At 38.5% G+C, this 26313-nt stretch overlaps 1 protein-coding gene across 1 annotated transcript in view; it reads right to left on the reverse strand.

Moving 5' to 3' along the window:
* LOC105444149 (centriolin-like) overlaps positions 1-26313 on the reverse strand; it is a 55589-nt gene that overhangs the window by 4505 nt on the left and 24771 nt on the right. Inside the window, exons 14-38 of the mRNA XM_030998042.1 lie at positions 25081-25221; positions 24120-24395; positions 23513-23605; positions 22139-22240; positions 21435-21605; positions 20900-21049; positions 19262-19415; positions 18272-18385; positions 17405-17566; positions 16463-16962; positions 15844-15897; positions 14624-14689; positions 13241-13404; positions 12398-12614; positions 11100-11371; positions 7988-8114; positions 7148-7312; positions 6093-6368; positions 5614-5831; positions 4665-4822; positions 4035-4108; positions 2954-3196; positions 1926-2097; positions 767-855; positions 320-403 (exon numbers count right to left, since the gene is read on the reverse strand). Coding sequence (XP_030853902.1) covers positions 320-403; positions 767-855; positions 1926-2097; positions 2954-3196; positions 4035-4108; positions 4665-4822; positions 5614-5831; positions 6093-6368; positions 7148-7312; positions 7988-8114; positions 11100-11371; positions 12398-12614; positions 13241-13404; positions 14624-14689; positions 15844-15897; positions 16463-16962; positions 17405-17566; positions 18272-18385; positions 19262-19415; positions 20900-21049; positions 21435-21605; positions 22139-22240; positions 23513-23605; positions 24120-24395; positions 25081-25221 — 4242 coding nt within the window. The remainder of the gene's footprint in view (positions 1-319; positions 404-766; positions 856-1925; positions 2098-2953; positions 3197-4034; positions 4109-4664; positions 4823-5613; positions 5832-6092; positions 6369-7147; positions 7313-7987; positions 8115-11099; positions 11372-12397; positions 12615-13240; positions 13405-14623; positions 14690-15843; positions 15898-16462; positions 16963-17404; positions 17567-18271; positions 18386-19261; positions 19416-20899; positions 21050-21434; positions 21606-22138; positions 22241-23512; positions 23606-24119; positions 24396-25080; positions 25222-26313) is intronic.

Here is a 26313-nt window from a genome sequence, read left to right on the forward strand (position 1 = left end):
AACACTGGCTTTTTGGGAACTAGAGGAAGAACTTAAGCACAATGTCATTCATTCAAATGAACAAAGGTTGAATAAATGTTTTCCAATGTTTATCACAGGTGGAATAAATGCCATTCGCTTTACTAGACTATGTTTCAGACTCTTTAATGATAATCTATTAAAAGAGATAAAGTTTTATTTACGAAATAAACATTTCACTGTCAGCTTGTTGAATGTTGAGGAATACTGACCAATGAATTGCGGTCACAGTGAAGTGCATGAGTAATCAATAGTGCAATATTAAAAAAGTGACACAAGCAAAAAAATGTCTGGTCATTACCTTTCGAGCACTGCTCCATTTCGTTCTTAACTGTTCATTTTCTTGATCTGACTGGTTCTTCTCTCTCTCGATTGCCTTCTTCTCCTGTATCACCATACAAAAACAACAACAAAAACAAAGGGATGACTTTGGGAACATGACTAATTTGTTGATCTTGCCACTGAAAGCAAATATTATTAACACTGCAGTAGGGGGTTGTTCGCAAATGGTTAAGGCATTGTCGTTTAAAATTGAGGACCTGTGTGTGTGTTTAAATACTGAAGATGCTTTTTCAAATTCTGCCGTCTTTCTAGATTAAAGCTTATGTAAAGTTTAAATGGAAATTGGAAAAAAATGTGTGAAGTATACTCTCATGTTGTTCTTGTATCGAAAAAGATATATCTAGAGCTCATTGGATTAAGTATTTTTGTTGTTGCAAAAACAACCATTTTCCAAAAACCATCTTACCTCTTGAAGTGAGGCTACTCTCATTCTTGCTGCTTCAAGTTCATCCTTTGACTTCTCTCCTTTCTCTTGTTGATCTGAAATTTCATTTTCTGACAAATTTAAGAGATAAAAAGCACAATAGAATGGATTATAATTGTAATCTCTTCCTGAGCATGAAATGGAGAGTTTCTTTTTGCAAGTATATATATTCCTTTGTTTACAAAAGATAACAAATTGCAGCTACATGTAACAAATAATCTAAACATCCGAACAGTTTCATTTGTTAACCCAAAATTAACTTCTGATATTGCAACTAAATGTAACACAGATTAAAAAAAAATTCTACAGGACACATGCTCTGGCAACAATTGCTATGATTTATCACATTAACTGAATTATAACTGAAACCCTAAACCACAAACAATACCCAACCCTAATCCTAAACTGTTTCTAAACCTAACCTTTAACTAACCCTAACTAACCTGTCCTTAACCATATTCCATTACCTACTTTAATCAAATTCATAACTTAAACCATACCTGCCAACATTTGAAAATTAGAATTAGGAATTTTTAGCACGGTATGCCTTCAAAAATATCAAAGAAAGCGCACTTGCAGTGGCAGTGTAACTGGCAATACGCGGTAAATCTGTACCAAAAAGCAAATACAAATTCGCTGCTTGATCATGCAGCCATTCAACGCATGCAATACTTGAACTCTCAAATTGTGGCACATGATAAAACAAGCTTAATTTGTCTAAAGCACAAAAAGCACAACAAATATTTGAAATTTTGAAAAATCAGAATATTCCGGATTTTCAGGTCCTAGAAAATCAGAAAATCAGAATATTCTGGATTATTCGTAAGGGTTGGCAGATATGACTTAAACCCTTAACCACACACGATACCAAACCCTAATCCTAATACAGCCCTAACCTGCCCCTAACTATAAATCTAACCCTAAACCACACACAATATCTAACCCCAATCCTTCCCTAAACCTAACCCTAAATTATTTAATCCTAACCCTGCCATAACCCTACTCTAACCCTAAACCCCTGTTGCAACTATAACCCCAGCCCTGTATCTTGAATGAAATAACAAAACTGACTAATTAAAGGAGTAATTGTAACTGGAGCAAAATGTTAGTTCACCTCCTGTCAGTCTATACATGTACCTACCAAGATCTTGAATCCTATTCTTCAGATCATCATACTGAACGAGATCTTCTTGATTCTGATGTAATCTTGACTGGATGGAGTCTTTCTGCTGAGTCAGCGTCTCTAGCTCTCTCTGTCGGTTCTCGAGCTGAGCTCTCACCGTCTCCTGATCTCTAGAAGTCTGCCTGGAAACCTGGAAAGACCGTCGAGTAAAATGTAAAAGGTTAGGACATAATTGAGAAATAATTTTTGTAACTCCAGACTCTCAACTCCAGATCTTGAGTCTTATTCTTCAGTTCATCATACTGAATGACACCTTCTTGATTCTGATGTAATCTAGATGGGATGGAGTCTTTCTGATATATTTTTCAAACACCCTCAGGTCGAGATCCATGTCACATACTGAGCTGAGCTCTTGCCACCGCACGCCATCTTACGATTTCTAGCTGTCTGCATTGAAATATGTACATGTAAGGCCACTGAAATAAAGTATAGTTGTGACATGTGTAGAGATTGTCAGGAATATTTCAGATTTTCAGATTACAATTTAAAAGCAAAAACACACCTTAGGACCTGACTATAAAGACTAGATTGGGGGAAATATTAGGTAAGTTGATAAAAATCTAGATTCTTTCTTATTGAGGTCCTGGATAGTCAAGTGAATAGTCATATAGACAAGTTATTAGGTGTTGTGACACAATGCCTACTGGTAATCAGTTGTGAATCGCAGTAATGTCATGCCAGTCACAAGTCTATCCATAGTGGGTCTTTTTTCTTTCTGCTAGGCATAAAGCGTCCATCAGTTTTTACTATCATTATTCTTTTTTTTTCTGTAGAAATACCATGTTGTTGGTGTATCTTCGTACTTTATATTCATACATTCCATTATTTGACTGTCTGTAAAGGCCAATAAACACAGGTCTAGGGAGGCATCTGTGCATAACAACCTGTCTTGAAGGCCACTTGTCTATACTGGCCACTTTTGAAGTATACCGTGGGTGGCCTTTACATACAGGTTGGCCATAATTCAGTTAATAAAATCAGGTCACCTTTGAAAGTCTGTCCTCCTCCAGTGCGACCCTCTCGGCCACCTTCTCCAGATCTCTCTGACGTCCCTCAAACTCTCTTCTCTTCTCCTCCAGCTCCCTTCCCATCATGCCCAGGGCTTCCTGTTTGGTTCTCTCCTGCTGTTCGCACGATTCCAGGGTCCGACGATGCTGGTCCAGGACCTCAGAGAGCTGGTCTAACTGAGAAGACAGCTGGACCTTCTGCCTCACAAGTTCCTGTATCTCCTGGTATAAGAAAATTACGAATAACCTGTTGTTTATAATTTGATTTTGGAAGAAGACACAGTTTCAATACCTTACAAGACCTGTTATCTCAGGCTTAGCATTCAAAGATGATATTGAAATGTAAGGATGAGGTCTAGATAGATATAAATGCATTTAAAGATGAAAGAGGCTCAATTTGCCATTGTCTGAATGTAAAATTCTTTATGTATGATATTTCCACTTTGCAGTGCTAATACAAGCTTCAAATCAGTTCAAGGAATTTTTGTAACATCCCTTTATAAGTACAAGTATTTTTATTAGATAATTGAATCATTTGGTAACATCACTTTTTACAATGCTTCAATTGATAAGACCCTGGGACCTGGGTCCCTTTGCATAAAACTTAGCATTGATGGTAACTGTGTCATTGATGGTAATTTCCATGGAAACCCTGATTTGATTGGCTGTTGAGTGATGTTGCCATGGTAGTTAATATTGATGGCAAAGTTACCATTAGTGGTGAGTTTTATGCAAGGTGTCCAAGGTCTTGTTCTATGGGTACCTCGCTTTGTTCATCTCCATTTAGGGGGAACCCTTTCAGATAGCCATACTCCAAATTGACTGTGACTTTATATGGAGTGACATTATCGTGAAAAAAGTGTAAATTAGGTTTTTACAGACGTTTACCAATCAGATATGAGTATTATCGCCTTGGGATAGACCTTTAACATCACCATCAGAAACACATAACTCAGTCTTGAAGCAGAGTCCGCCTGAGTCAGTTTGTAGTTGAACACAGGGATTTGACCATACCAAGGACATTACTGCTAGGCCAACCCACAATAATGTACAAACACACCTCTTGTAACCGTCCCTGCTGACTGCCTGCCCCTTGTAGGTCTGAGTTTGTATGCTTCAGGTTAGACTTGGCCTCTGATATGAAAAGAAAAAAGAAAGAGAATAAGATAAAACCAAGAGCTCAACAAGCAACATCTGGATGCTTTAAAGCCCATCTGCACTAGTTTGGCCAGGAGGGATTAGACCTCCCTGCATGGTCACTGACAGGTGGTTATCTCATCAAATCAGCTCTCAATTAACATAAGAAAAGAGGGATTATGGGGGACCAACAGGCACTGATTAGGCATTGTTTGCTATATAGAGGGCGCAAGGAGCTATAAGTAGTGCAGTGGACCTTTAATAGCTATATCTTCAGCACATTCTTTTATATACATGTAGCAGGAAAGTACTCCCAAATTCTTGAATATCACATCAGGCATGCATTTGTATATTTGTTGAAATGCATAATTAAAACAATCAAATACATCAAGACATCTAGCATAGTTTGAACAAAAACAAAAAAACAACAACAACAATCCGACAAATATGAATATGAAAACATAATGAGAGAGTTCCAATATTCTTTTGAAAATAAAGCTTACAGATTTGAATGTATATAAATACAATCCTATTATAATAAATAGATCCCAACCTTTCATGTGCTGTTTAAGGTTCTGTAGCTCCCTCATTGCTTCAGACTTTCTTCTCTTGGTGTCCTCCAGGTCTGTTTCCATGGCAACTAGGTCTTGTTGGATGCCTTCCAGTTTGTGTTGATTGAGATGCAGAGATTCTAGAGTGCTTCCATGAGTTCTGAAACATTGAAACAACATTATATTTTAGAGGAAATGTTTAGGAAAAGTAGTGTCTACAAAGACAAACACGGATTTCGTCAACCTAACATTCAAAATGTAAACACACTATTATTAATTATTACATTATTGTAGTTCAGATACTACTTGTAGTATACAGACAAAATAGGTGCAATTAAATATACATGTAGATGTATAGATTTTGCATTCAGTATTTAAGCCCTATTGAAACTATCACCTTCATGAATTGCAATAAATGTGTTCATATGGACTGTTGCAAGCTCAAGAACTAAAATGAGATGGAGGCATTATTTTCATCCATTTCCATAATTTCTTTTCTTCAACATAAAGAACAATAAATAAGTGCTCATACAGGTTGTAAATCTAATAACCTGACACACAGAGAAGTTGATTTCAACTAAACTCTTACATGAAACTTTCGCAAAATTTGTAAATGGTCCACAATCGCAAAAGTTTCTTCCCACAAAATACTTAAAGTGGAACATTTAACGTTTAAAATTCACAAACTTTCATGCCGAACACACTATGAACATGACAGACAAAGAAAGCGGACAAAATATACAGTTCCTCAGGTAGACAAAGGAACATCCCTTCACTGCTATTATGTAAAAAGGTGAATATGCATGTGACACCTGTTCTACACATTTTTAGATAATAGCAGTGAAGGGATGTTCCTTTGTCTACCTGAGGAACTGTATATTTTGTCCGCTTTCTTTGTCAGTCATATTCATAGTGACATGTCTTTGTACAAGTAATTTCTGAGCTACTAACGTTTTGAGATGGCTGAGTTTAACTTCCAGTGAGTTGCATCCCTGTTTAAGAGCACTCTCCTCCTGCGTGAGACCTTCAATGCTCTCCTCCAGGGAACGCTTCTCGGAGAGGATGCGCTCTCGCTCCTCCTTGGCTCGTCTCGTTTCCTCCCTCATCAGCTCTGCGCCGGTCCGGTTCCTCTGGCTGTCCTCCTTCAGCTTCTCCAGGGATGCTTTCTCCTGGAACGCATTAGGAAAAAAATGATAGAGTCACAAAAAATTCATACTTCTGTGTACTGTTTGTTAGAGCAGCAGCAGAAAAAACAATTGGTCTTGTAGTTGGCATAGAAATCCTTAACACTTTCCTTCCATATTTAGGATAAATATTACATGCAGTAATAGGTTTGGCTACATTTAATTATTAATTTTTCATTTAATTTCAGGAAAGTTTTAGGGTCAGGATAAGGATCACAGTTGGGGATATCCCGATACTGTACTGACCTGGAGAGCCACAAGCTGCGTCTTCTCCAGCTCTGCCATCTTAGCTTCATGCTGCATCCTCAGCGCCTCCAGCTCCGTCTTCTCAATGTGCACCATCTCCAGGGTGTGCTTCAGCTCTGCCTGCTGCTTCTCGATGGCTGATTGGACATCATGATGGGCGCCCTCTGCCTCAGCGAGCCTGGTCTGGAGGCGAGAGAGCTCCTCCCGCCGTTGATCCACAGCCTGGCTGGTCTCCTGTCGCTGCTGTCTCAACCGCTCTAGACTGTTCTTGGTGTCCTACATGCAGAACAGTACACAATTTTTAATGCGTGGGCGCACAGTCGTTAAAGTTTCCAAAGACCTGGGGGGTGTTTGAACTTAACTCTAAGTTAGACTTAACAATTATGGAAAGCCGTTAGCATCTATGAAAATATTTTGTAAAAGTTATTTCATTTAATCAAATGTTGATTCAAATCATTCATATTTTCTATTATCAAGGAGATTTCATGTTCTTGATGAGGAATTTATAAAAAGTCTAAAATACTTAAATTTTCGCATTTGAATATAATTTATTTCAAGACTACAAATAGCTCTCCATAATTTTTAAGTCCAACTTAAAGTTAAGTTCAACTAAAGATCTTTGTGAAACATCCCCCTGTTCCATGTTTAAATTGTCTGTTGAAAACCAGGTTTTTAACTCTGTGTTAACATCTATTTGGCTCTGAACATACATTATTTTTTTGTACAAGACAATATGTCAATGTTTATTATAACTACAAAAGGCAACTTATATATCTGGTTGACTATGTTTACATGAGATTTGGAAGGGTAGGTAAAAATTGTCTAGAAAGGGAAATATGGAAGACACACTATGAATTTTTGGACCCTGCAACAAAGAACTCATCTTTATTGAATCTTTATTACCACACCTGGTAATGCCTCACTTTACAAAATTAATACGCACAGAAAAGACTACATGTAATTCACATTATGTTGAATAGAAAAGAAGTAACATAGTGCACAGTAAAAAATATCTGCAATAAAAATCTATTTGAATGATAGCAGGTGCTCTTTACTTTGATCTTTTGTTGAGTTGCAGATATCTCACTCTCCCCTTCTTGTAGCGCTGAAACAAGCTGCTGTCGATGCTTGTCGGTTTCAGAGGTCAAAGTTCGAAGGTCGGTTTGCTTGGCCCCTATCTCCCTGTTGACCTTCTCCAGGGCACGTTGCTGATCATCAAGCTGGAAGATTATAAAAGTGAAAATTTTGGCGTTCTGATTTCTTTTTCTTTTAAAGGTATAGACCAGTTTTGGAAACACCCCCCTCTCAAAAAATGAAATGGAAGCTCTTATTATCAATCATGTGAAAGAATATGTTATGACTAATATGTGATGACACAAATTTTGCCGGGAAACAGCCTACTAATTTATATATTTGGTAAATACCGGATAGATATTGCGTAGTCCCATATTCATCTTTCTGTGTACACTGCTTGTAACTTTACCACGACTGGGACAAATTTCTTATCATTTTGATGATTCCACAACGTTTCTTTCACAATGCAATCGCATGAACAGAACTGGTCTATACCTTTAATAACATACATGTACAGGGCTAACAAATAACCAAAAGTCAGATACAGCCAATAGTATCATGGGTATGTCTTGTACATGTATGTCTTTTCATACAAAGTGAGACAACATTTTCCACACATGTACATGCAAGCTACATGACTATGATGGCGAGTCACATAATTGATTTCTGCTAAATACATATATGCATACAATTTTGTTTCTCCTATTACACAAAAGAAGGTAGCAGGGATTTTTCTTTCTTTCAATGTGCAATATTTTACCTTCATGTAAGGGTGATAATCACAACAGAAAGTGACATGAAATAGACATAACACATCATACCTGATCCTGTAGTCTATCTAGCTCACTCTGCCTGTTAGAATGCTCTCTTTCTCCATCTCTCAATGACGACTGGAGCTCTGAGAGCTTCTGCTCGGCCATGATCACCTCAGACTTCAGCCTCTCGAGCCTGCATCAATCAGAAGAGATACAATCATCTTAGGGTAGATGAACACTTTACTTTCTTACTTCAATACATCTTGTAATTCCCATGCTGATTGCTAGAGTATTATCATTATTATTCAATTAAACATCTGAATTTATTAGTTGCTCATTCTGCTGCTGATCTTGGCAGTAGCCTACATCCCAAGATCAAAGAAACTAGATGGAATTTTGACTGCGCGCAGTCGAAAATGATGCCTCCGCCATAGAGCAATTTAAACAAGTTTGGAGTTTAAATCTCCAGTGGTTCTTGAGATATCATGATAACAATCTCAATGTATGGAATTTCATAAGTTGACCTCTGTGACCCTTGACCTTTGACCTACGTGCTCCAAAATCTAATCAGATTGTCTTCCTATGGTGATACACACTATCATTAAGTTTGAAGTTTAAATCTCCAGTGGTTCTTGAGATATTATGATATGGTGATACATACTATCATTAAGTTTGAAGTGAAAATTCTCCAGTGGTTCTTGAGATATCGCGATAACGATCTCAATGTATGGAATTTCATAAGTTGACCTCTGTGACCCTTGACCTTTGACCTACGTGCTCCAAAATCTAATCAGATTGTCTTCCTATGGTGATACACATTATCATTAAGTTTGAAGTTTAAATCTCCAGTGGTTCTTGAGATATTATGATAACAATCTCAATGTATGGAATTTCATAAGTTGACCTCTGTGACCCTTGACCTTTGACCTACGTGCTCCAAAATCTACTCAGATCGTCTTCCTATGGTGATACATACTATCCTTAAGTTTGAAGTTTTTACATCTCCAGTGGTTCTTGTGATATCATGATAACAATCTCAATGTATGGAATTTCATAAGTTGACCTCTATGACCCTTGACCTTTGACCTACGTGCTCCAAAATCTAATCAGATTGTTTTCCTATAGTGATACACACTATCACTAAGTTTGAAGTTTAAATCTCCAGTGGTTCTTGAGATATCATGATAACAATCTCAATGTATGGAATTTCATAAGTTGACCTCTGTGACCCTTGACCTTTGACATACATGCTCCAAAATCTAATCAGATCGTCTTCCTATGGTGATACATACTATCCTTAAGTTTGAAGTTTAAATCTCAAATGGTTCTTGAGATATCGCGCTAACAAACTCAATACAAGGAATTTCATAAGTTGACCTCTGTGACCTGTGACCTTTGACCTACGTACTCCAAAATCTAATCAGATCGTCTTCCTATGGTGATAAATACTATTCCCGAGTCTGAAGTTTAAATCTTAAATGGTTCTTGAGATATTGTGATAACGGTCAAACGGGACGGACGTACGGACGTACGGACGTACGGACGTACGGACGGACAACCCGAAAACATGATGCCTCCGGCACCACCTTCGGTGGCGGAGGCATAAAAATATTTGTAAATGTGTAGGAGAAATTAATATGTATTTAATATTTTTTTAATTATCTTACCGTACCTCTTATCCATTTTTTGTCTTCCTTTCTCAAATACTTGAAAATTAAAAATTATTATGAGACATTAATCTCAATCCATAATTTAAAATTGAGTTACACTCATATCTCATATCATATATTGTAATATAGTACCACACTTTTCTGGTGATAACTTTAATAATCATGCTTTCATGAAATTGCTCTTCATCAAAAAGTATCCCTCCTTCCATTAATGACTTTCTCAAATATTGTCTCTTCTAATGCTCTACATGTACCACTCTGTGACTTGTCACAGAATAGATTGCATTCCAATCACACCACTGATCAGTCATACGCTTTTGATTCATTTATCTATATACAGTGAAACCTGTCTAGAAAGACTGTTCAAGGGAGACAAGAAAAGTGATCTTAAAAGGCAGGTGGTCTTTGTGTACAGGTTTCTGTCATACAAGTATCAAAGACAAAGTCTATTCAAGGGAAATAAAAAATGTGGCCTTTTTTATAGACAGGTGGTCTTTCTATACAGGTGGTCGCTAAAAGCGTAAAAGATCGATTTTAAGTTGGACTTAAAGGGAAAGTCCACCCCCAAAATAAGTTTGTTTCGATAGAGGCAGAATAATAAGAAAATCAGGTGAGTGAAAGTTTGAGCAAATTCTGAATGAAAATAAGAAAGTTATGAATTATTGAAGTTGTGATCAATCAAATACAAATTGGCAACTCTGTGACTTATTATACGAGCTCTCCTTCATTTGCTTTGTGCATAATATAAGTTTGTTTCGATAGAGGCAGAATAATAAGAAAATCAGGTGAGTGAAAGTTTGAGCAAATTCTGAATGAAAATAAGAAAGTTATGAATTATTGAAGTTGTGATCAATCAAATACAAATTGGCAACTCTGTGACTTATTATACGAGCTCTCCTTCATTTGCTTTGTGCATAATATTCCATAAAATCATGTTTTCTTTGTTATTGATGACGGAATATACATTTGTTCCTTGCAGGGGGAGTATAGAAACATATTTGCAATTATTATATTTAGGGTGCATGTATGGTTGAAATTTTTCTTGAGGGAAAATGAAAATTTTAGATTTTTTTAGTACTGAGCAAATGGAAGTTGAGCTCGCATGATACGTCATAGAGTTGCCAATTTGTGTTTGATTGATCACAACTTCAAAAATCCTAACTTCCTTATTTTTAATCGGAATTTGCTCAAACTTTCACTGACTTGTTTCTCTCATTTTTCTACTCCTATTAAAACTAACTTAATTTCAGGGTGGACTTCCCCTTTAACTATGGCAGGCCGTTCATGCCACTGTTTGCTCTTACCATTAAGATCTTTAGCCAGTGTTTTTTCCTTCAATAATAAATTATCAAAAAATGTCAATTCTGTAGATTTGTACGTCCCTTGAGAGACCAGTAAAGGGTGAGAGCAAACAGTGGCATGAATGGCCTGCCATAGTTGAGTCTAACTTAAAATCGATCTTAGTCTTTGTGAAAAACCCCCCAGGTTTCACCGTATAAACAATATACCTTTTACTGCTCTGGTCTCTCTTAGCTTCCACTGCTCTCATCTCCATCTCCCTGCCGTTGAGCAGGGTCTCCATCTCACCCGCATCCCTCTCACAGGTCCTCCTCTTCTCCTCCATCTCCTCCACCTCTTTCTCCAGGACCAGGAGCCTTTCTTGGGCCTGGACCAGGGTCACGGCGACCTCGTGTGACCTCCGCTCCAGCTCCTCGCTCTCCTCTCGGGTCATGGCGAGGTCGTGAGTTGCTTTGTCGTAATGTCTGAGTGTTTCACTTGCCTAAAGAAAAAAAAAATTAACCAAAAAGGTTAGTGACTTCCTTGTATCCCTCAAAGGAGACCGATTACGCACACAAATGGCAGATAGTTAGGGACATAAAATTATCCCTTGAACTGCCCAAATTTTGTCTCATCATCGGTGGGGTGACAAAACCTCGTATCTCAAAAATCATGAATTTTCAGGAGAGCGTAAAAACCTTTCCTGTCTCAACAGATTTAGTGCTGTGACAACGTCCTTTGTGTGGAATTTGTGAAAAAAACGAGAAAGGAGGCGTTCCATGGATTTATCAGGTGGTGTAGTAGGCCATTAGGTACAAAATTATGCAAAAAAATCAAAATCTCAAAAAATTGAGATACAAGGTTTTGTCACCCCACCGACGTCATGTTCTTGGACCAAGAAAACAGGGTAAAAAATCTTGTGAAGTTTGATATCATCGAACACGATATAAATCAATAAGAACAATGGTAAATGAAACAGTATCTAAAACTTATCTCACAGAATCTTACAATATAGTTGTTTTATGTTTGTAAACTTGGTAGCACTGCAACAGTTTATAGTCCAGCGGATACCCGTCTTGAGTTGACCCTCTCTGCTCAATGAGGATGGAATTGCTACAGAACTTTGGGGATGAAATGAAGCTTTACAAAATAACAAACTGATACAAACTTCACAAAACCAAACTGAACAAGCTTAAAGGGATCGTTTAACAATGTTAAATCTGAGATGCACGGCCCTACGTGTTATCAGTGTCTGTGATATGGTGTTATATTGAAGCCCTGAAAAAATTGCGCTTCAAAAGATCATACTCGTTTCCCCCAATAGACTGTAGTGTTATGAAAACTGTTTGGCTCTCAATCATAAATATCTTGATAATCAGATAGGCAATCGGCTTGTAAAAAATCATGGGGTTCCTGACTGACCTAAAAGTTTTTTATTATCATTGCAGCATGAGCTAAATCAAGGATTTTTTTAAAGGATCTAAGACAAAGTTACCGGATCCCTTTAAAGATTGATGGACAAACTCACCTTATTCTGAGCTTCATGTAAATCAGTCTGACACTGCAGCAGTAACTGATCGGCTTCCCTCAGCTCTGCTCTCCTCTTTGCTATGGTGTCCTCCAGGCACTCAATCTCGTCTTCAAGGAACGCACTCTGCTGCATGCGCTGGTGGTCGTCCACCCTATCATAGTCCTCATAGTCCTCTGCTCTTGGTTCAAACTGGCGACGGTGCTCCAAGAATTCCCTGGAAGAAAATGTCATTGACGTGAGACTTTATCCACAAATCCAATATCTCACTATTACATGAAATGTATATATTATTTGGAAGCCATGCATAATACACATATACTTCATACCCAGCTAAAAAAACAACATAAATGTAGCCTTTCGTGAAGACCACATTAGGTCAAATGTGGTATAGTGGCCACATCCATATAAAAACCTACTGCTTATAGTGGGAAATGTATACTGTCTATTTCTAAAAATAAATAAATATTACAGAACCTAACAAGAGAACCTCCTTCAGGCAAATCCATCTATCAGGGTCACCCAAGGTCACAGAAAAAGTGTTCACGGTAGACAGGTGGCTTTTTTAGACAGGTTCTATAACAATATAGAGCAACGTCGATCTGGCGCTGCTCAGTGGCTGCCGGGCTCACGATCAATTGGGCAAAAAGAATTTCTGTTTCGGTTTAATAAAATTTGGAGTGGACTATTAGGCTATTATTATTATTATTATTATTATTATTATTATTACATTTCTTCCTCGAGGGAGACAAAAGATATGGCCACTACAGAGAGGTAGCCACTAAGGCAGGTTTGACTGTATCTATCATTTGTGAAGCCTTAAAGAGACTGTGAATTAAAAACCTTCTAGATCTTCTTTCATCCACATTCCTGCCTAAGTCCTTCAGTTCCCTCCGCTTGGCCTCCGTCTGGTATTTCAGATCTTCATCGTCGTCTCTCAATCTGTTCAGGGCGCCCTGTTGCCTGGATACAGCCAGGTCCAGCGCATCCAGCTCTTCACGCTTGTCCTGAAGATAGATAAACAGGGGGGTGTTTCACAAAGATCCTAAGTTCAACTTAATGCTAGGACTTAAAGGACTTAAAAATTATGGAGGGCCATGTGTAGGCTCTAAACAAAATATATTCAAAAGTGAAACTTCAAGTATTTTAGACTTTTTATAAATTCCACATCAACAACATGAAATTTCCTTGATAATGAATCCAAATTTTATGCCTTTTAAAATAACTTATACAAAATATTTTCATAGATGCTAATGGCTTTCCAAAATGGTTAAGTCCAACTTGGAGATAAGTTCAACTTAGGATCTGTGTGAAACACTCCACAGGAGGAGAAGGGTGGGTATGGACTGATGGTTACAAAAAAGGTGGGCAGGTAGGGGGGAAAGACAAAGGGATGGATATCGTGAGGGGTGAAAGTTTAACAATGACAAAATGTCATGGCTACATCTGTAAAATGGCACTTGGCTGGAATACTCCCCAGAGAGTGGAGAATGTGCATATATTGTGTGTGGGCAAGCCTGAATCCGATGACCGGGGTAATAATATATCTGTATAGCGCTTAGAGACATCATAGATGTTTCAAGCGCTATATAAACGTGGAATACTATTATTACACGCATACATGAAGAAAATTCACAGCAGAAAACAAGGAATCGCTCAATGTGATATCATAACTACATGTATTTCATACATGATCTATACAGAACTCTTTATTAGTTTGAAGGCCACCCACCAATATGAATAATTCCTTTAAAATAGGAATGACCGTCAGATATGCACATGGTATACTCATCAATAGGCCATTTTCATTATGTAATAACATTTATACATATATATGCCTTTGTGAAACGCCTCAATACGAATGATTTCATTCATCTGTTACAAATAACTGTATAAATAATAATAATAATAATATGATTATTTATATAGCGCCGGTATCCGTCAGGCTCTGACGCTCGTGGCGCTTTACACATATGACCCTGGTCGTAGCCAAAGAAATTAGCGCTCAAGCATATCAGGTACCCATTTACACCTAGGTGGCGAGTGGCAAATAGTCAGAATGCAAATGGCATACATTAGTTGTTGCTAGGTACGACAAACATTTGGCTTGCCCTACCTAGCAACACGTAATAAATGCACTATGCATTCTGACTGTTGAAAAACAATTATTCATATCAAGTGGGAAAGTGACAAAATATCAAGTCGAAGGTGGGTGTTTTAACTCACCATTAGTTCATGCCTCAATCTAGACATTCTTCCTGATGTATTAGGTGAACTTTGTCTTTCTGTCCGCTGTACATCAATATCATAGAAAAAAAAACATTTGAATAAATATTGTTCAATGTTTCTGACCGAAGCTGAAATAGAAACAATACCCCAAAAGTCAAACTAATATTTTGGTAAGGTAAAAGAAAAGGAAAAAAACTAGATGCAACTCCGTCATAGGGCAATTTTACAAACCAAAACAGAAGAAATTTTTCAAATTCAAGTTCTATTGTAATCCATTAACAGGTTCTCAGAATATCGTGATTACAAGCAATTTCTCATATACATATATGACCCTTTGATCTTTGACCTCATGACCCTAATATCTACTCAGTTCATTGGCTCTGCAAGATGTCCTGAGTTAAATAGTAATCCATCTGTCAGTTCTAATGAGAATGCGTTCCCAAGCTATTTTTGCATACATAATGAGCCCATGACCTTTGACCTTATGAACCAAGAATATACTCAGTTCATTGGCTCTGCAAGATACATAAATGATCTAAGTTGGCAGGAATCCATCAATCTGTTCTAATGATAATACGATCACAAGCTATTTTTGCATACATAATGAGCCGCATGACCTTTGCCCTTGACCTCATGACCCCAAAATCTAATCAGTTCATCGGCTCTGCAAGTAACATACACATGACCTAAGTTTGGCAGGAATCCATCAATCGGTTCTTGAGATAACGCGATCACGAGCTGTTTTTGCACACATAATGAGCCCTGTGACCTTTGACCTCGTGACCCCAAAATCTAAAATCTAATCAGTTCATTGGCTCTGCAAGATACATACATGACCTAAGTTTGGCAGGAATCCATCAATCGGTTCTTCAGATAACGCGATCACGACGTACGGATGGACGGACGGACAACCCAAAAACATAATGCCTCCGGCTACTTCGTAACAGAGGCATAAAAAGGATATATGTCCTCACAATTTCTAAGCAGCCGTTCATCTACGAATGAAAGGTGACAAAAAATTACGCCCTAGACAGGAAAGCAAATTCTTCATGAGCGGAAGTCATGTATAAAACAAAGGGACAGCTGTGTTTGCATATTTTGTAAAAATACATTTATAATATAAATTTTGAAGTGCATTATATGATAACACAATGTATTTACCAAAGAAAACTTATCATTTCCACTATCATATGGTTTTCACAGGAAAAACTATGTACCTTAGATCGCTTCAGCTTGTCGAGTTGTTTGCGGAGTCTATCAATTTCATCCTCCTGTTGTAAACAAAAAAAGAGACACAGAAACATAATGCCCCAAATGGAAGTTAAAATCATGAATATCCTAATAAATACATGTACAATGACTATAGCACATTATCGAAAATACTGGAAATACTACAAAACAAGAAACAAGATACAAAATTACATGGCAGATCACTGGAAGTTTAGGAAAAATCTGGACCCTGTTTCATAAAACTTGTTATCAATAACAAATGCTAAATTTCTATTACAAATTTGCTCTCAGGCAATCAAATGCCACGATTTAAGTAGCTTGTAACACTTGTTATTGATAACAGATTTTTTATAAAACACGACCCTAGAAACATTTAAAATGAATACTGTAAAATGGCGACTGGCTTGAATGCTCCCCAGGGAGTGGAGAATGTGCATACATTGTGTGCAGGTAAGCATGACTGGGGTAATAATATATATATCTGTAAAGCGCATTGAGAGGGCCTGCGGTCCTGAAAAGGTGCTATATAAGGACAAACTATTATTATTATTATTATCAGAAATGGCCATGTTAAACTAAGATATGTACTCTCAATTTGTTTCTTACTAAGTCATGGTGCTCTGGTACATTGCAGAAGAGTCCTTCGATCGGTCCGTTCACTTGCCTCAACTTGCCCCTCCTACTTTCACTAATGGTAATGTCCTGCTCCCTGCCTAAATGTACTCCCTGAGTAGCAGGTGCATGTTGAAGTTGTGGTTGGTACATTGCCTGTCCACTAGTGGTACCTCCCATAGGTACAGCACTGCCTTGAGGCGGTGCTCCAGAGAGTCTGGGCGGTACTGCAGTAGGCTGTATAAAGGGTACAGGGCCTTGTAGTGGTGGTTGCGTGGATGGTGCCTGAACACGGTGGCTCTGGTCTAAAGGTGCAAATGACACCGAAGGCTGGAAGCCGGTTCCTGCGGTACTCTGCGCCACCATAGGTGCAGGTGGCAATGTGGAATGTTGAGGGGTATATGGCAAGGATTGTGGCGCATAATTCATGTTCCCTGGGGGTGGCGGTTGGGATGGATGACCTGGCAGCATAAATGATGAGTTTCCATGGTATCCTGAAAATGTAACACAATATTTTCATGTACGATATGGCTATAAATGAACTTTGCTAGTGTATTAGAGTCTACAGAATGATATGATTTACAATACCAACATATCCATACACAGGGAAGTTCAAGGCACCTACAAAATTACAATTACCGTGGCTTCAGTCAATCTGCCTTTTAAAGAATCAAATGTGAAGAACATTTCTTCTGTCCAGGTTAACTTTACACTTCAGACTGTAAATTAATCAACATGTACATAAACAATGATTTAAAGAGAAGAAGAGGTAACTACTGGCAGGACTCTATTTGTTATCACTCAATATCATACTATCTAATAGGAATTATATGTATGGTTCAATAAGTTTCCTTAGGTTTGCAATATTCAAGATACTATCCACAAATATTTTAAATCAAAAAGAATAATCTTAGTTCATGAGATGTCAATGCGTACCTCTATCATTGAATGCAGGATCTGCTGCAGGGGTGAAGGGGGGTAACGGTGCACCCCTACTTGGTCCTCTGTTGTTCATATGATGCTGCTGCCCGTCCAAGGCTTGCCTCAATCCAGCTATCTCTCCCAATAAATTCTGCAGATCAGTCGCTGTCTGAGGAGCTATAGAAGAGATTCATTATTATTGCAAGGCTTTCTTGAAAAGGATATTGACCAATGTATATATGAATAGGACATTTGGATATTTCCAGTTGATCAACTGTACGCATAATTGAAGAGAAAATGGTGCATGGCAATAATACAGTGATAGTCATTAGTCATATGGGGTGATTTTTTTGATTTTTTTAAAAACAATAAAGACAAGTACTACAACCCCAAATAAGCAACTTTAACTTATGCAGAATAATGCAAAGTAATATAATCAGATTTTCCATCTGTGGTTAAATCCACCCAGAACCGAATAATTCATACCCGACTGTTCTATAGGTTTGATTGAACCAAGGATTCTTTGAAGTAAACTGAATATAATAATACTAATATAACAGCGACTATATGAATATACTCTGCTTATACTGTGCTTAATCATATTATTACCCGGCTGTAGCTGGCGCTAATGCATTCAAGGAATTCTTTCCTACCAGTTACCCATTTACTTCACCATGGTGGAGAGTGGCAAAAATATATAGATTAATGTCTTGCCAAAGGTCATTGGTACTGGTGGGATTCGAACCGGTACCACAGTCCGGGGGAAGTATCCATTAGACCACGATACCTTGGATCATACATGTTCCTGACTGTTCTACAGAATATATTCATCAGGTTTGAGTCAACCAAGTAATTCTTTGAAATGAAATGAACTGATTGTACCTGATGGCTCTTGCGCTCGAGTCACCCCATCTAGAAGATCCTGTAATCGCAGGATTTCATCCTTCTGTGCTCCCAGGACATCATGCAATGCTCCAATTTCCTCCTGTTGATTAGCTTTGGAAACAAACATCGTTATTCTCATTATCATTAGTGGTGGTAATTTTACCTGACTGCTAAGAAAGTATAAATGCTTGTTAGTCAGCAACCATAGGACCGACGGCTTTAGGTCCTCTCCGAGGGACCTGGTAATGAGGATTAATACCTTTATAATACCAAAGGGAACTAGCGTATCGACTTGGTTTTGAACCCGGGTTGCTGGATTACAAGATCACTGCTCTACCAACTGAGCTATCCCGCCTATTAAATTCCAATTTAATATCTACCGTAACCAAGGACAGGAGCGAGAAAAAAATATGAGTAAATCATATTCCCACCTCCTCTCAAATTGGCTGTATACTTATCCCAACTCTGATCATGGCCACTATTAAAGCATTAGAAAGTAATTGGAACTTGAAACATAGACATGTTATGAAAATGGTTATACATATTATTTACATTTGGACAATCAAGAAACAAATACATGTATATACATAAACTGTATATCAATTTGACATTGATTGTGTATAGGTCGAATTGAAAACGCTGGAGTATTTATATGATGATTTTGACACAGTTCGCGTGATGGGAGAGATTAACATTTTAAGGTAGCCATTGACTGAATTGTGAAAGCTGCCCCAATTTGAAGTGAATGGTTTTCGTAAGTGGGGGTGTAAATAAAACAATGTAATCATAGAGCTCACTTTCCTGTGACACCTCACACATTAAAGTGATTTTGGACAGAGTGTAGCAACAGAGGATTTAACTCTTTAATTGTGAATATCCTAATGCTTTGAAAGTGCATTTCGGACAAGAAAGTACATATCCGACAAGAAAGTACATTTCAGACAAGAAAGTACATTTCTAACAAGAAATCTTCAATGTGTTCAATACCAATGGCATGTGAAGCAGTCTCCCCATGGTGTAATGTCTCCTCCAGCTCCCTCTCTCGGTTGGAAAGTACTTCCTCCAGGCCGTCAATCTCCTCTTGAGCCTTGGCCAGTTCATTGATAGCTCTCTGGGCCAGGTGCCCTCCATCAATCTCCGCCTATAGACAGAACAAAATAAGAGATGATCAGTACTACTTCAAAATCAATCTCTTCTTGAGCCTTGGCGAGTTCATTGATAGCTCTCTGGGCTAGATGCCCTCCCTCAATCTCGGCCTACAGATAGAACAATATAAGAGATGATCAGTACTACTTCAAAATCAATCTCTTCTTGAGCCTTGGCGAGTTCATTGATAGCTCTCTGGGCCAGGTGCCCTCCCTCAATCTCCACCTACAGACAGAACAAAAATAAGAAATGATTAGTCAGGAAAACTTAACGGATGCACCATGTTTGTAGTCCTTATAAGGACTGGGGTATTCTTTCTTGGAGAGATGAGTTAGTTCTTAAAAGAACTGTTGTATAATTCATTCGTGGCCGTGGGTACAGTACTGACAAGAACTTGCAGATCTTTCAAGCAAGAGGTGGTCTCAATGTTTCTGACAGTGTGCTCAGTCATTTGTCAGGAGAATGGCTTGAATGAGAAAAAACATTACAATATCAGGGCCCCATTTCACAAAACTTGTCATCAGTGACAAATGGTAGTTTCTTTTATAAGCTAGTGAAATCCTTGCTTCTGATTGGTTATCAGCAGATTTGTCACTGATTTTTATCATTCGTCATTGCAAAAAGGCTTTGTGAAACGGGTCCCAGGTGAACATGCAGACATGAAGGGAAACTGGTGCAAATAAGGACCCGGGTGAAGCCCAATAGTTCCTCCAGTCCCAGTGGTTCCCCCAGTACTTATAAGGATTACACACACGGTGTATCCGTTAAGTTTTCTTGACTCATCTACCTCACTATGCAAAGAAAAAGAGATGATTACCGGTAGTACAGTCAAACCTGTCTACAAAAACCACATTTTTCCCTTGAAAAAGGTTTCTCATTGAAACATGTACTGGAGGAACCTGTACATAAAGACCACCTGCATATAGTAACCACATTTCTTGTCTCCCTTAGGTGGTCTTTATATACAGGCTTCACTGTACTACAAAATCAAAGAAAACAGAACAAATGATAAACAATAAATATTTCTTGACTATATTTTAGAATATACATGTATCAATCTTTTCCTGAGTCCTTGATAGTTATAATTAGGCACCTATTTGATATCCTATTCTGATCAAACGTGGGACAGATCATTGCAGGTTAGGTTTCTACCCACAGGACTCTCTATGACTAGGAACTTGTATACAACCTGCCCCAAACAACTACATGTACTCTCCAGCTATTTAACTTAGACAATTACCCCCCCAAACACTGAAAACCACTAACATAAATACTCTTTAACTCCTCAGGTAATATTAGGTGGACAAAGGGCTTAATTATTTCAATATATTATTTCATTTATTTATTTATTATAAATTTTATATATATATATATATAATTTTTTTTTGGGGGGGAAGGGTTTTAATCCTGGGGGCAGGGTTGGCCAGAAGAAGGGATAGTTGTCCTGCTGACATGGTTTATTATGAAGCAAGAACTAACCTGTGCCAAAGCAGAAGCGTGTCTCAGCTCTGCCTCTCTTGCTTCTCTGTCCTGAGCCTTCTTCTTGCTCCGTTCTCCTGCCCTAGCTTCCTGCTCCCTTTTACGGAGCTCCGCCTGGAGCTGGATTATGTCATTCTCAGCATCTGCAAGCTATCCACAATAAAAATAATATCTTCTCAATTAGCAAATGTGGATGGAAACACATTATTACGGCCAATTCAAAAGTGATGCTCCATATTGAGAAGACATCGGTAAAAAAAAAAACAGACCTCTAAAACGTGCAGGCACTGTTGAATTGAGATAGAGCTGAGTGCATTCAAGGAATGAATCCTACCAGGTACCCACTTACTACACCTGGGTCGAGTGTGGCAAATGTAGATTAATGTCTTGCTAAAGGACATTAGTGCCATGGCAGGATTCGAACCCTGTACCATGTGGTTCACAACCCTGAGACTTACCCACTAACCCACCACACCTCTAGAAGAACTGTAAAACATTACAGAATGAAACTCTTAGGGATTGTAATTCTACCTACCTGCTGTGCAGCCATTCTGTCCTTGTTCTGAAGCTGGTTCCTCAAATTGGCCACATCACCCTGCAACCTCTGCATCTGGTCCCTGACCCTGGGGTCAATCCCAGGGGGTACACTCCTAGAGTCTACCTGGGTCATTACAGCAGGGGGTTGAGGAGGGGGTCTGGGTGGGGGCTGAGAATAGGAACAAAATATTGCAGAAAATATATAAAATTGGAACAATGTTTCAAACCATATTTACTGGATTATTGGTCACCCATACCTTTACAAAATGAAATTATTATATGATTACTGAATAGTTACATATAATTTCAAATTCTTATTTTAGGCCATGGAAGACTCCACATGGGCTGTCTTCTTTTTTCAAGGAGACTTATCAGAACTATAGATTAGCTTTAACTGAGCTAGTATTTGACTTTGAGGTACTCTGGCAACATTGTTCACAACTGCATCACAGCCTTTAATAAATTCCACATAAGATTTCACTGATAAAATGATAAAGTGATTATTTATCTAAATGTGCATATATGTTAATGCCCCACCAAATGGGCCATAGAATGTGTAGGAATTTTTAACAATTTGTATGTTCTTGTGAGAAAGTTTGTCTAGGTCTTAGAAGATGTCTTATAACCATTCACAAACAATTTTTATCCTGCTAGTAAGCAAGTATTACAATATGAAAATGAAATGGAGCATTGTATAATCACCTGCTGGTTCTTGGCTTGTTGGAGCTGTTGTTTCAATCTCCCAACCTCATCCCTCATCCTCTCCATCTCCTCCTCGTCGTCCTCCCAATCAGCATCCTTACCCTGAAACACAACATCAAATAGATAATATAAATTAGCATAGATAACAAACCATTTATCATCCTCTCATTCTGGATCCCCCTCTCTCTCTCTCTCTCTCTCTCTGACACCTTTCAATCAGCATCCTTACCCTGAAACACAACATCAAATAGATAATATAAATTAGCATAGATAATAAACCATTTATCATCCTCTCATTCTGGATCCCCCCCTCTCTCTCTCTCTCTCTCACTTTCTCACCTTTCAAACAGTATCCTTACCCTGAAACACAAATTTGCATAGATAAAACAAGCGATATACTATTAATGAGCATCTCCTCTCCTCTCATCTCTTCCCCCTCTCTCTTTCTCTTTCTCTCTCTCTCTCTTTCTATCTCACTTTTCAATCAGTATCCTTACCCTGAAACATAAATTTGCATAGATAAAACAAGTGATATACTATTAATGAGCATCTCCTCTCCTCTCATCTCTTCCCCCTCTCTCTTTCTCTTTCTCTCTCTCTCTTTCTATCTCACCTTTCAAACAGTATCCTTACCCTGAAACACAAATTTGCATAGATAAAACAAGTGATATACCATTAATGAGCATCTCCTCTCCTCTCATCTCTTCCCCCTCTCTCTTTCTCTTTCTCTCTCTTTCTATCTCACTTTTCAATCAGTATCCTTACCCTGAAACATAAATTTGCATAGATAAAACAAGTGATATACCATTAATGAGCATCTCCTTTCCTCTCCTCTCTTCCCCCATTTCTCTTTCTCTTTCTCTCTTTCTATCTCACTTTTCAATCAGTATCCTTACCCTGAAACACAAATTTGCATAGATAAAACAAGTGATATACCATTAATGAGCATCTCCTCTCCTCTCATCTCTTCCCCCTCTCTCTTTCTCTCTCTCTCTCTCTCTCTCACTTTCTCACCTTTCAAACAGTATCCTTACCCTGAAACACAAATTTGCATAGATAAAACAAGTGATATACTATTTATTAGCATCTCCTCTCCTCTCATCTCTTCCCCCTCTCTCTTTCTCTTTCTCTCTCTCTCTCTCTCTCTCTTTCTATTTCACTTTTCAATCAGTATCCTTACCCTGAAACACAAATTTGCATAGATAAAACAAGTGATATAACATTAATGAGCATCTCCTTTCCTCTCCTCTCTTCCCCCTCTCTCTTTCTCTTTCTCTCTCTCTCACTTTCTCACCTTTCAAACAGTATCCTTACCCTGAAACACAAATTTGCATAGATAAATTAGTATACATAATGAGTATAAGATGTTCTAACCTTGGTTTGGTCCTGGTCTCTTGCTGCCATGTCTCTCAACCTTGCTTGCATCTGCTCAAGCTGATGTCTCAGAGACTTGGCTTCACCCTCCGCCTGTTGAGAAAAAGGTCATAGCCTAATTACAGGACCCATTCAAACATGACAAGGTAAAATGGCTAAGAAAGATGCTGCTGCAGCAAAGTAAAAACTCTTTTCTGTTTTAATAAACGGCAAGTTGGAGCGAAAATCTAGCTGCATACAACATAGGCCACCATACATTATATACTCGTTGCACACAGCACTACATGTATATCTTATACTATTTTGCAGCATCTTTTTTTAATCATTTTTAGTAGTTTCCTGTTTATATGTGGACAAGGCCTTTACCATTTTCAGACCAATGCCACTCACCATCTCCCTCAAAAGGAATGGATGGCTCAGCAGTGAGAGGAGTGGTCTCATTGTTAAACCAAGTCGATGCGCTAGTGCCCTTTTGGGAAAGGATTAATCCTCATAGTCCCTTGGAGAGGACTCAAAGCTGTCATTCCCCTGGTTGCTTACTTACAAGCAGTCGGGTAAAACAATCAAACAAACATGATAATCCCTGAAATGTACGAAAGAATCCTACTTTTTGCTGGTATCGCTTGGCCCTCTCGGCCTCCTGCTGCGCCTGCCTCATCCTCCCCGCCACCTGGCCCTGCAGCCCTGCCAGAGATTCCCCTACTATATCGCCCTCTCCCTGAGGTCCTACCAGGCTCTCATCTTCCCCCGGCCCCGTTGCCATGGCATCACCGGCGTGGTTGATACGCTGAGCTACATCTTCGGGGTGGAGGGATGAGTTGAGGAGGTCGTCGTACTGTGCTTGCTGGTCGCGGAGACGGTTCTTCAGCGCTTGGTTGGCCTTCTGTTACGAACAAGTTCAAATTGAAATCAGTTATAGTTAACATCCGTTAACAAACATATTAGTTTCACCATCAACCCATGCATCATAAACATTGTAGAAATGGGATACAAATGTGAAACAAGTATGATCATGCTTTCATTTAAGCAATAATTACAGAAAAATGTCCATTTAATCAGTTGAGATAATGAAAAATACGATTCTAAGGAATGTATTAAGCAGAAAGAATATGTGTTATTTTTTTCTTGTTACGACCACTTGAATATCCTAGTTTTAAATAAACAAAAATATACATGTCGAGATATATTTGCAAATAAGAAGGAAGAAAGAGACAGGCGTGGGGGTGGGGGGTACTGGGACTGAACCGGCTTCTTACTTATAACCTGAGAGTAAAAATGCCATCAGTCCATTTGCAATAGACCATTTTCCTGATTTAATCAATTTAGTGCCTAAATCTTTGTCAAGTGCCTAGTTACAAATTACTTCATTTCACCTGTTATGAATAAATCAAATAATCAGAATGCGATTTGCATATATTAAATATTGCTAGGTAGGACAACGTTATGGCTTGTTCTACCTAATATGTAACGAGGCATGTTACAATTTATGCATTGAATTTGATTACATTACGAAAATGGTCTATTAAAGAATATCTATTGCATTGTAAGATGTTGGTGGCCAACTGCACCTGTGCCTCAGCTAACTGTTTGGCTGCAAGTATATCCCGAGCCTCTGCTTTGCTTCCCTTGGCTTGTCTGGCCTGGTCTGCTGCCCTCTCCAGCTCACTGCGTCTTGCTTCTAACTCGTGCTCTAATTCCTCCTTGTCAGCCTACATATAAACAATGTCAAATGGGTTGATTGGTGGCAGATTAATCAGTTGTGTATAAAGTGCACCCCTCTTGGTAAAGTCTTTCTGGAAAACTAAATAAACTTTATAAAGCCTACAAGATTTTATCTAAAGCCAAGCACTTAGATACGGGTATGCACAGACTCATAATATATTTAATAAATTGTTAACATTATAATAATATTACAGCTCACCTCCGTTCAAATAAAATACAATATCAGGGAATAATTTTCAGCAAAAAAATTGCATAGCAAAACTGCTATACAAAATAATTTTTGCATAGCAGTTGGATAAATTTGTATCGCAATTTTTTTCTCATATAGCAAAGCGCACATTTTCAGCCCACTACAATAAGATGAATGTACATGTAAACATGGTGGGTGTACTCACATTTCTAGTCCTCAAATGGATATGGCCACTTGCTGCAGTGACAGTAAACAAACAACTCCCAGGTACGATCATCGCGCACATGCGATGCATGTAATTAGATCCCACGTGCATTGTCATTGCATTGTGCAATGATCGCGCGAACCATGCCTCAAAACAACAATCGCGGTTAGAAAGTGATCGTAGCATGCCATGTGCTTGCGCGACAATGGGTGTATGTGTATAAGCTTCACGGTTAGAGAGTGACTGCAGTATACTTCACGCACAGTAGTTACGCTGTTAATGCAAACATACAAGTGCGAGTGAGTAGCCAATTTCGCGATCGCCGGCCCTGTATTCTGATTACAGGGCCGGCGATCGCGAAACGGGCTACTCACTCGCACTTGTACTGAGGTGTGATGAGCTAGCCTAGTAATTCAGATTATTCAGATCGCGAAACGGGCTTCTCACTCGCACTTGTACTTGTACAGAGGTGTGATGAGCCCGCCCTTAAACATGTATGTTTGCATTTGCATCGCAGCAATTGCGATTCCGATTCATAAAAAAAGATGTGTAGCAAATGGCTGAAAATGCGTCGCAAATTGCGATGCGATACCGGGAAAATTATTCCCTGAATATTTGTCTTATCTCTTTACATCATTCCGCTATCAGAATGATTTTCAACACCAATACAGAGTATTTTCGTTT

The sequence above is a fragment of the Strongylocentrotus purpuratus genome, unplaced genomic scaffold (genome assembly GCF_000002235.5).
Source record: "Strongylocentrotus purpuratus isolate Spur 01 unplaced genomic scaffold, Spur_5.0 spur5_scaffold_4, whole genome shotgun sequence".
Lineage (NCBI taxonomy): Eukaryota > Metazoa > Echinodermata > Echinoidea > Camarodonta > Strongylocentrotidae > Strongylocentrotus > Strongylocentrotus purpuratus.